Source organism: Callithrix jacchus, chromosome 9 (genome assembly GCF_049354715.1).
Source record: "Callithrix jacchus isolate 240 chromosome 9, calJac240_pri, whole genome shotgun sequence".
Lineage (NCBI taxonomy): Eukaryota > Metazoa > Chordata > Mammalia > Primates > Cebidae > Callithrix > Callithrix jacchus.
The window spans coordinates 61953484-61964921 of NC_133510.1; the positions used below are offsets into that span (position 1 = coordinate 61953484).

General features: G+C 48.2%; 2 protein-coding genes across 4 annotated transcripts; one reads left to right on the forward strand and one right to left on the reverse strand.

Moving 5' to 3' along the window:
* The first annotated feature begins 1240 nt into the window (after positions 1 to 1240).
* On the forward strand, positions 1241 to 6091 carry CDK4 (cyclin dependent kinase 4). Its single transcript, XM_002752669.6, has 8 exons — positions 1241 to 1364; positions 1772 to 2005; positions 2162 to 2297; positions 2415 to 2582; positions 2740 to 2849; positions 4016 to 4066; positions 4203 to 4338; positions 4895 to 6091. The coding sequence occupies exons 2-8, from the start codon at positions 1791 to 1793 to the stop codon at positions 4985 to 4987; spliced, it is 909 nt and encodes a 302-aa protein (XP_002752715.1). The 5' UTR covers positions 1241 to 1364; positions 1772 to 1790; the 3' UTR covers positions 4988 to 6091.
* Positions 5793 to 8445, reverse strand: TSPAN31 (tetraspanin 31). 3 transcript variants are annotated; one of them, XM_002752667.7, is made up of 6 exons: positions 8265 to 8445; positions 7574 to 7741; positions 7234 to 7314; positions 6777 to 6908; positions 6371 to 6484; positions 5793 to 6287 (listed from the first exon to the last, which is right to left on the reverse strand). In XM_002752667.7, the coding sequence occupies exons 1-6, from the start codon at positions 8325 to 8327 to the stop codon at positions 6213 to 6215; spliced, it is 633 nt and encodes a 210-aa protein (XP_002752713.1). In that variant the 5' UTR covers positions 8328 to 8445; the 3' UTR covers positions 5793 to 6212. The 3 variants fall into 3 exon arrangements, with proteins under 3 accessions (XP_002752713.1, XP_035112132.1, XP_035112133.1); XM_035256241.3 differs by having other exon boundaries at positions 8251 to 8445; XM_035256242.3 differs by lacking the exons at positions 7234 to 7314; positions 7574 to 7741.
* Positions 8446 to 11438: the final 2993 nt, after the last annotated feature.

An 11438-nucleotide genomic window follows, 5' to 3' on the forward strand; every position in this document is an offset into this window, starting at 1 on the left:
TCTGTCAACCTAGGTGTCTGTGGGCAGAGGCCATTTGGGAAAAATGGTGCTAAGTGCTGGTTCTGGATGGTGCTAAGTGCTAAGAAAGCTGCACTAGGGAAAAAGGGAAGCACAGTGACTCCAAATGAACAGTCACAAGCTTGCAGAAAAGCACGTCATTCCCATTTACTGTGGTTGTCTGGAGGGTGCAGGGGGTGTGGTGGTAACTTCTTGCACATGCGCCTGTCTACGACATGTAATAAGTAATATAACATACATACATATATATATACCTAGAAGTATATATATACACACATATATCTTAATCTCACATAATCATAGAATCTTCCTACTGAAAAAACAAAAACAAAAAACATAAAGGTCAAGTATTCCTGTCTCCTGCTCATCAATAACTTCTCTGCCAGATGGCCTCAAGTCTTTGCATTAACACTTCCAGGAAGGTTTGGAAGTTGGGAACTAGAGGGCATTACTTTGCCACTGTTCCTGTTGTCTTACTGTATTAATCTGCCTTCTGTCCATCCCCTAATTGAAGTTTTGCCCTCCAGTGGGCATTGTCTACTACCTATTTTATAAGACCCCATTGTTGGCTACATCTTTATAGATAGTCGTACCACTACTTTAAAGAGCCAGTGACAGACACCAAAAACAAAACAAAATAAAAACCCACATACACACTGGCAACAAGCACTCAGTACAATTTTGTAGAATGAATGAGTGAAACAATGGCACAAATGAGAGTATGTTTTCTCACGGTGAAGCAAAAAGGTGATAGTACCACCTCTGGTCCCCCAACTCCCACCCTCTCCCCAATGTAGTCAGGCTGAAAGACCAGTGAAACAATCTTTCAGCCCGGAGTTGGGCTCTGGGTGGCCTGGGTTGCCATGGCACCGCCTTGGGCTCCACCCTCTCTTGCCCCCTACCGCGCCCCCCCACCCGCAGCGGGGTTGTGGCAGCTAGTCACGTGCCCTTCGCGTAACCACACCTCTGCTCCTCCGAGCAATGTCAAGCGGTCACGTGTGATAGCAACAGATCACATGGCTGTATCTCCCCTCCGCCCCTCTTACGCTCTTAGCTCTCCTCCCCGTCAAAGCGGCTCCTGGCCGCCCCCACAGCGCTTGGCTGGCGGTCACGTGCCCAGAACGTCCGGCGTTCGCCCCGCCCTCCCAGTTTCCGCGCGCCTCTTTGGCATCTGGTCACATGGTGAGGGTGGGGGTGAGGGGGCCTCTCTAGCCTGCGGCCTGTGTCTATGGTCGGGCCCTCTGCGTCCAGCTGCCCGGGACAGAGCCCGGGTGTATGGGGCCGCAGGAACCGGCTCCGGGGCCCCGATAACGGGCCGCCCCCGCAGCACCCCGGCCTGGCGTGAGGTAAGTGCAGCCCCATCCCAGCTTTCCACGCGTGCGTTTCGAGAGCTGGTTATGAAAGGGTCGTTCAAGGGCGGGAAATGGGGCCTTTGTGGTCGTGGGAAGGTATAATTTTAGGGACTGAGGTGTAAGATCTTCGATGCAAGGCGTGTGTCATGTGTGATCTTTGTACGGGGCGCGATTGTCCCAAAAGAAAAGGCATTTTTTATTGTAGGGCCTCACGTGGCTGCAGGGGTTGGTATTGAGTCATTGTGTTATCTCCGGGGCCGGCCCAAGGAAGATTGGGAGCGGGGGATGGGATGCTGGTGTTGTTCTTTGTGCTTTTTCTTGGGAGTCCCTTTGTTGCTGCAGGCTCATACCATCCTAACTCTGTAAGGGACTTTTAGTGATAGGAGTCTTTGTGATTGTAGGGTCTCCCTTGATCTGAGAATGGCTACCTCTCGATATGAGCCAGTGGCTGAAATTGGTGTCGGTGCCTATGGGACAGTGTACAAGGCCCGTGATCCCCACAGTGGCCACTTTGTGGCCCTCAAGAGTGTGAGAGTCCCCAATGGAGGAGCTGGAGGAGGCCTTCCCGTCAGCACAGTTCGTGAAGTGGCCTTACTGAGGCGACTGGAGGCTTTTGAGCATCCCAACGTTGTCCGGTGAGAAGGCGGTGGAGGGTTGGGAGTGGGCAGTAAAGGGAAAAGACAGTCTATAGGTGGGGTGTGGTGATCTGGTGAGAAGTGGGGACCCAGAGGAAATAATGAGAGGTCATGTGGGTTAAAGGGGATTGACAAGTGAGCATTTACTCTGGCCAGGCTGATGGATGTCTGTGCCACATCGCGAACTGACCGAGAGATCAAGGTAACCCTGGTGTTTGAGCATGTAGACCAAGATCTAAGGACATATCTGGACAAGGCACCCCCACCAGGCTTGCCTGCAGAGACCATCAAGGTGAGTGGGGTTGGTAGGCATTGAGAGGTGAATTGGGACCTTTGTAGTAGAACCTCCTGGGATTTCAGGGATGGTGCCTAGTTTCCAGTGCATCTGTTCCTCCCCCTTCTGAACTAGGATCTGATGCGCCAGTTTCTAAGAGGCCTAGATTTTCTTCATGCCAATTGCATCGTTCACCGAGATCTGAAGCCAGAGAACATTCTGGTGACAAGTGGTGGAACAGTCAAGCTGGCTGACTTTGGCCTGGCCAGAATCTACAGCTACCAGATGGCACTTACACCTGTGGTCAGTAGAAAGATGGTACCAATATGGGTTCTGGTTGGGAGTAGGAGAGTGGTGGCCCATAACAATTGAGAAGTCATGTGCTTCATGTGTTCAGTTAAGTCAGTTGTATTTCATGGTAACGCATGGGATCCCCATCCATTTTTCCTATCCCCTTTAGGTGGTTACACTCTGGTACCGAGCTCCCGAAGTTCTTCTGCAGTCCACATATGCAACACCTGTGGACATGTGGAGTGTTGGCTGTATCTTTGCTGAGATGTTTCGTCGAAAGTATGGGACCCACATACCCTGGACCACCTTGAATTCCCCAAATCTCTTGTTCATAAACCACATCCAAACCTCCCTTCCATTCTTCTTCTTTTTTTTTTTTTTTTTTGTTGGAGACAGGGTCTTCTCTGTTGTCCAGGCTAGATTGCAATGACATGATCACAGTTCACTGAAGCTTCAACCTCCTGGGCTCAAGTGATCCTCCCATCTCAGCCTCCCGAGTAGCTCACACTATAGGCGCACACCTCCATGCCTGGCTATTTTTTAATATTTTTGTAGAGATGGGGTCTCAGTATATTGCCCAGGCTGGTCTTGAACTCTTACACTCAAGCAGTCCTCCCAACTCTACCTCTCAAAGTGCTGGAATTACAAGCATGACCTACTGCACCTGGCCCCATTCGTTTACTTGAGTTCTACTGACTACCTTGGCCATAACGGGAAGCACTAAAATGTTCTGGAATTGGGAACTTCATATCCCTTTATTCTCCTTTATTTATTTATTTATTTGAGACAAGGTCTCACTCTATCACCCAGGCTGGAGTGCAGTGGCACAATTACAGCTCACTGTACCCTCTACCTCTTGGGCTCAAGCAGTCCTCCTGTCTCAGCCTCCTGAGTAGCTGGGACTACTACAGGCGCACGCCACCATGAATGGCTTTTTTTTTTTTTTTTCAAGACAGAGTGTGGCTCTGTTGCTAGGCTGGAGTGCAGTGGTGCGATCTTGGCTCACGGCAACCTCTACCTCCCGGGTTCAAGCAATTCTTCTGCCTCAGCCTCCCGAGGAGCTGGGACTACAGGTGTACACCACCGTGCCAAGCTAATTTTTATATTTTTAGTAGAGACGGGGTTTCACCATGTAGGCCAGGATGGTCTCCATCTCTTGGCCTCATGATCTGCCCACCTCTGCCTCCCAAAGTGCTGGGATTACAGGCGTGAGCCACCGCACCTGACATTTTTTTTTTTTTTTTTTTTTAAGAGACAAGGTCTTGCTTGTCCAGGCTTATCTAGAACTCCTGGGCTCAAAGAGTTGTCTCACCTTAGCATCCCAAAGTGCTGGAATTACTGGTCTTTATTTGCTATACTTTTTATTTTGGGCTACTAAGTAGTAACAGCCATTCGACTATGATACTTTAAAAATGACAGCTACCTTATGTCTCTTCTTACCTTAGGCCTCTCTTCTGTGGAAACTCTGAAGCTGACCAGTTGGGCAAAATCTTTGAGTAAGTGACCAATATGGGAGAAAAATATTTTACATTCTGAGTCCTCTTTCTGCTGAGCCCAGGATGGCAACTGGCTCTCTCCATGGGGATGGGAACTGGAGGACCCTCCTGACCACAGCTCTCCTGTCCCCCACAGCCTGATTGGGCTGCCTCCAGAGGATGACTGGCCTCGAGATGTATCTCTGCCCCGTGGAGCCTTTCACCCCAGAGGGCCCCGCCCAGTGCAGTCGGTGGTACCTGAGATGGAGGAGTTGGGAGCACATCTGCTGTTGGTATTGGAGATGGCTGTGGGCACAGGGAGGGACTGGGGGAAGAAGCAGAGCAGTACACAGGGCCCTGGCCACTGTGGTTAATGAAACTTGGTTGGTAGATGGGCTGTAGTTTTTATTGCAGCTGCAAATAGCCACCCACAGAGAGGGATCTAAAAGAGAGCCCATCCTGGCCAGGCGTAGTGGCTCACACCTGTAATACCAGCACTTGGGAGGCTAAGGCGGGTGGATCACCTGAGGTCAGGAGTTTGAGACCAGCCTGGCTAAAATGGTGAAACCTCATCTCTACTAAAAATACAAAAAGTAAGGCAGGCATGGTGGCACATGCCTGTCATCCCAGCTACTCGGGAAGCTGAGGCAGGAGAATCGCTTGAACTCAGGAGGCGGAGGTTGTAGTAAGCCGAGATCACACCACTGCACTCTAGCCTGGGCGACAGAGCAAGACCGTCTCAAAAAAAATAAAATAAAAAGAGAGAGCCCATCCCAGGTATTGTCACTGGTGCACAGAAGTCTCTTTCAGTTTTCTTCATGGTTTTCTAACCTTTGCCTCTCCCCTCAGGAAATGCTGACTTTTAACCCACACAAGCGAATCTCTGCCTTTCGAGCTCTGCAGCACTCTTACCTACATAAGGATGAAGGTAATCCGGAGTGAGCAATGGAGTGGCTGCCATGGAAGGAAGAAAAGCTGCCGTTTCCCTTCTGGACACTGAGAGGGCAGTCTCTGCCTTTGTCTCTGAGGCTGTGGAGTCTCCACCTCCATCTTTCTACAGAGATTACTTTGCTGCCTTAATGATATTCCCCTCCTACCTCTCCTTCTGAGGCCTCTCCTTCTGCCCCCCTATTTCCTACACTAAGGGGTATGTTCCCTCGTGTCCCTTTCCCTACCTTTATATTGGGGGTCTTTTTTTATACAGGAAAAACAAAACAAAGAAAAAATGGTCTTTTTTTTTCTTTTTTTTTAATGTTTCTTCCTTTGTTTGGCTTGGCCATTGTTCGATTTGGAAAAACCACTTGGAAGAAGGGACTTTCCTGCAAAACCTTAAAGACTGGTTAAGGTACAGGGCCTAGGCAGTCAGTGGAGCCCCTGGACTGACAAAGCTTAGAAAGAAACTGAAATTCCTTCTCTAAATATGGAATTTAGGCCAGGCGTGATGGCTCACACCTATAATCCCAGCACTTCGGGAGGCCAACATGGGTGGATCACCTGAGGTCAGGAGTTCGAAACCAACCTGACTTAACATGGTGAAACCCAGTCTGTACTAAAAATACAAAATTAGCTGGGTGTGGTGGTGCATGCCTGTAATCCCAGCTGTTTGGGAGGCTGAGGCAGGAGGATTGCTTGAACCCGGGAGGCAGACATTGCAGTGAGCCGAGATCATGCCATTGCACTTCACTCTGGGTGACAGAACAAGACTCCGTATAAAAAAAAAAAAAAAAAAAAAGCATTTTTAAATGGCTTTTATATTCATTGAACTTTCTCAAACTGGGTCCTGCTTATTACAGGAAAGAGTTCTTGGTGGTTTTCTCCTTGTCTCTGTCCCTAATTTACCCTTAAAGCCACACCAGGGTATGTTGAGGTGATCTAGTATATGGACAGAGGAGGAGGGGGAACAGTTAAGAATGACCCCAGTCCATTCTATGCACTCCCAGAAGCTTCCCATATCCTCCTGGAGAGAGGGAGAAAGTTTTTCCTTTTATTCCTTATAGTCTGGCTCCCACTAAAATATGTCAAGGTGTAAAGTCTTGCTATTCCATCAATTGTAGGGGATATGACAAGGGGCCTTTCCTTTTTCTCAAACCAAAAGGGTTACAAACCCTAGATTTTCTCTAAGGGAGGAAGAGAAAGAGCAGAAGAGAAGTCAGAAGGATCCAAAGTCTCATAGAAAGGCACTGGGGTTGGCTCTAGGATCCTTCTGATTCCGAAATCTCATTGCTAGCCAAACACCAAGGATCTGTAGGAACAAAGAGAGAAATAAGCACCAATTCTCAGTCTCAAGTTTAAAAGGGTGTACATGAGGGAACTGGAGAATGTTACCTCTGTAAAGCTAAAGAAGAGTCCAACACCCCCTAGGATTTTCAGGGCTTCATCTGAATGCTTAAGAAACTTTTCTCCACACATTTGGCATGTGGGGCTCTGGCTCTTGCAGATCTGAGGATATAAAATGTGTGTGAAGAATGCAAAGTTGCTAGTCACCAATACCTATGCTGAATGTCCCCAGAAACTTTACTGTTATCTGACTAGTGTCCTACAAACTAAAATCTCACTTAGCTAATTCCCCAGCCTCTGTATCCACCCCTATCCCCTACCAACACACAGCCCCAATACAAGATGGCTTCTAGAAAGAGAAATAATGACATTCAAACTAAATTTGCCAACTTGGGCATTGTCCTTACCCAGTTTCCTACCTCCCCGGCTGCTGTACCACCCCCAACACACTCACTGCAGTGCAGAAATCATAATCTTGTTGATACAGGGTTGTAAGGTTGAATAAGCCACAACAATCAAAACTTCTTTCCAGTTCATCCCGAGTCTTGTTGCTCATGACCCACCAAGAAGCATTGATGACATCTGTCTGGAGGATATGGGCAGAGGGAAATTAAATCTTCCTACATCCTGATATAAGTTGAAGTCCAATTTCACTAGTCCAGCAAAGGAAGTCAACCAGAAGCATAACAGTGTGCCACAATTATAGACAGGATAAATATCTACCTTTCGGGTTCTCTAGATCATCATGGAAAATTAGCCAGACATCCAAGAGGAAGCAAATAGCCCAGGAGGCTAGAGGCAGTGGACCTAAGGATGATCTTTGGGTAGTTGGGGCCAGACTAAGGAAGGAGTTAGAGGGTAAGAGGAAAATTTTAAAAAGCAAATAAGTACTTGAAAGAGCATTGTCTTACCTGTTTGCTTCGGTTAATAGCCAGACATGAGCAAGAGATAACAAATTGGAAGATGAAGACCAAACCGAGAATGATCATGTACTGAGAGGAAAGGTTAATGGAAAAAAGTCCTAGATTCCTTTTATGTTCTATCTATAACTGCCTGGTCTCATCTAGTCATAGAACTTACACCACCAGGTCAAACTGAAAGCAATAAAGTCAGCTCTTGTTTTGTAGATTATGGGGCGGCAAGGCAAGCAGATGTGTCCAAGATCCCTGAGGTCCCCTACCCTTCCAACATCTTAGATATCTGACAGCCCTTCCAAAAGCCCAGTTGCCCCCATCACTCAGGTCAGGATACAAAGAACAGCAGGACTTGGTGATGGTTGACAGCACCCACCAATCCAGCCACTGCAATAAGGAGAAGGAAGACTCCCACAGCCATGACTCCACCGATGATGTGGATGCTGGACACCAGACCCAGGCCCTTGCCCCAAGCAGCCACTCCAATGAGCAACAAGCCCACCAGCTACAAAGAAAGAGCAGGACACGTCTCAAGAATTCTAGCATGCAGCACAGCCCAAGGCCATTACCAGAAGACTTGGGGGAGAAAAAAGTAGTGATGGAATGGTCTGTGAATGGGAGATGGGAGTGGTGCTACCCACACCAGGGGCATCCCTGGGCACTCCCAAAGGTTAGAATGGCTGGGATGGGGGCGGTAGAAGGTGGCAGGGATGGTAGTATGAATATAAAAACTGAACCCTTAGGATCATCCCATCACTTCTACTTTGGGAGAAACTGAGGTTGACAGGAGGGAGGAATGGAACATACACCCACAGCTTTCAGTTCATTCTGTCACCCCCAGACCAACCCCCTCATCAACCGGAAGTTCCCCTCTCCCACGGAAGTCCCCAGGAATTCCCTCTTCGCCGGAAGTTCCTGGGAATCTTCCTGGAACCCCCAATACACCCCTCTCCCCACCGGAAGTACCCTAGAGATTCTCCCTACTGGGCCTTTCCGCCCTGAAGCTTCTCCCACCTCCAAAACCTCACCATGTAGACCACGTTGAGAGCGCAAAGCGCATTCTTGGAGCAGGCAAAGCCGCCGCAAACCATCTCCCCAGCTCTGGGGACCCAAGTGGTCCCAAGGACTTGAGGGGAGGGTATTGGGGACCGTCTTCCAGGACCCCGACAGTTTCTGTCTCTTTAAATCGAGGCCAGCCAAACCCAATTCTCTGCGCCTGCACCGTCCCACCCCTGCCTCTGGATTGGCGAAATGCGTGGCTAATCCTGGACGTCCAAGGCCTGCATTGCCAATCAATACACATTACGTCACCGACCCGCCTCCTGTCCCCTCCTTTAGGTTTTTCATTAGGCGAAACTTAAAACTAGGGGCAGGGTTTCTAGAGATTCTCATAAGGACGACAGCCTCAACTCCAAAAGCTTGGGTTGAAAGCTGAGCTTTCTGTGCTCCGAGTTGGAGAAGGCTAATTCGAAGGAGGCGGCTCCGGAGGAACTTCGGTGAAGGGGAGGCAGCGGGAGGGGCAAGTAGGGGGCCGCTCCGAGAGCTGGGTAAGAAGGTCTCCGTCAGTGGAAGGAGGGCCCTTCCCCGCTGCTTTCCCCTTGTCCTGCAGTGACCTCATGATGACGCCATTGTTGTGTTACTGCGTCACACTCGGGAACACCCAAAGGAGCCACATATTGAGCTTATTTAGCCCGGCCACAGAGGCCGCAGGTTGGACACAGCAACACCCAGCAAATCCTCACACGTCTGTGTTTGCTAGTACCCATGTCCTGTTCCATATACCCTCCTAACGGGGTGTGAATATGCCAGAAATTCAGTGTGGAAATCGCTGCCTCAGGCCAGCGCATTACTGTATATGGCATTGCCACAGGTGCACGCACGGATGTGCTCAGCAGTTTCAGGGTACACGCCTGATCTATAGGGTTTGCAAAAAATGACAGGCAAGAGATCCTCTGGGATATAAATAAATATGAGGTAAAAGAGCTCCACCTTTTCACTTGGGGGTGAGTTAATCAATAACTATTATTAAGTGCTTTGACACACCCCTTTTCACACGGGTGGGAAAAGGCATAATCCTTCTCTCCCCAGGACAAAGAAACAGTAGGAACAACAACAAAAAAAAAACCTCCAATCAACTCAACAGAATGATTTTTGTGTGTACTTAGAGTCTATGGTCTTATTGCCACAGTCAGATTGCCACTTCCTAGCTGTGTAACCTTTGGCTAGGCACTTGAACTGTCTGTGTCTGTTTCCTCATCTGTAAAATGGGGATAAATAACACACCTACCTCTGGGTTGTGAGAATTAAATGAGTTAATATATGTAGAGTACTTAGAACACTACCCGGCACATAGTAAACACTCACTGTTAATTATTACTTTTCAGGTCATTTTACAGTTTCCTGTGCGCAATTCCAACCTCAATTCCCTTATCACCAACTACACAATATTTATGTAGTTATAGATACTTATCTTTCAGAAATTAATATCAAAAAGGTATGCAGGAAAAGAGATATTTGACAGGGCCAGAGAGATGTTTGGGTCTTGAAACGAAGTAATTAATTATTGTTATTGTTATTATTATTTTGAGACAGAGTCTCGCTCTGTCACCCAGGCTGGAGTGCAGTGGCAGGATCTTGGCTCACCGAAGCATCCACCTCCGGGGTTCAAGCAATTCTCCTGTCTGCCTCAGCCTCCCAAGTAGCTGGGATTACAGGCATCCCCCACCAAGCCCAGCTAATTTTTTTTGTATTTTCAGTAGAAACAGGGACTTGCCATGTTGGCCAGGCTGGTCACAAACTCCTCACCTCAGGTGATTTGTCCGCCTAGGGCTCCCAAAGTGCTAGGATTACAGGGGCCCGGTGCAAACAAAGTAATTTGGTCGGACTACCAACTATCTCCCACCTCCCATTCCCTCACTCCTCACCCCTATCCCCTTTCTGCCCCAACTCCCATCTTCATTGTCTCCTTCAATTCCTCATATACCTTGTTCTCTTTCAGGTCCTTAATCAAGGGCAGGACAGTGGTATTAGAAGGGGAACTGGCTGACAATTTTGGTTGTGTGGTATAGTGAAGGGGGTATCAAAATTATAATCAATCTGGGCTTTATGTACTTGGTAAAAAATAAAAATAAATAAAGTTTTAAAAATATCAGAAGACCTAAATCCATGTCTTTGTTTTACCTCTTAATGGTTTCTCTGAGCTAGTTTCCTTTTACGCAGAATAGGGATAAATAATCCTACCCCTCAAGGCTGTCATGAGGATAATGTAGTTGTAAACTATTAAGTGTCACAGACGTCAATTAGACATGTTAATTATTGTGAAAGCAATTGAACATGGAGCATGATAGTTTTTGCCTGGTTATAGGTTACTTTCCTCCTTCATAACTCATTTTCCCCATACTCACTTGGCCTATTTATTTATTTTTAAAATGGAGTCTTGCTTGCCCTGTCCCCCAGGCTGGAGTGTAGTGGCCTGATCCTGGCTCACTGCCACCTCCACTTCCTGGGTTCAAGTGATTCTCCTGCCTCAGCCTCCTGAGTAGCAGAGACTACAGGTGCCTGCCACCATGCCTGGCTAATTTTTGTAGTTCTTCTTTCTTTCTTTTTTCTTTTCTTTTTTTTTTTTTTAAGTAGAGACAGAGTTTTGCCATGTTGCCCAGGCCAGTCTCAATCTCCTGACCTCAAGTGATCTGCCTGCCTCGGCCTCCCAAGGTGTTGGGAGGTGACCTGGCCTCGCTTGGCCCTTTTAAACGGGAGGTGACCTCAGTGGGTAGCTGACTGGGGAAGAAGGGTTACATTGCAAGACATAAGGAATCGAGGCGCACTGGGCTGTGTACAGGGTGATGGGTACAAGTGTATACTGGAATTCAGGGCTGTGAGGGTAACAGACCAAGTGTGCGTGAATTCCTGTGAGAGTCTGAAATCTGCAGGTCACCAAGAGTTTAGGATTGTACCTGGGACCTAGCTTGCCATATTTTCCCAGGATGAAGCATCCATCTTAATTAGCCACCTCCCACAAGAGGCCCTTGGATGATGTTAAGATCTCTCCATCTACCTGGCTGCAAAATCATGGCAGGGGCTGGCTGGCAGGGCTGATGGGCCAACACTAGAGGGGGTGGGAGGTGCAGGAGGTAGTGCTGTCCCAGGCTGTGGGTTTGAAACTCACCAGTCAGGAAGTGAGGTCGACAGACGGAAGGGCGGGC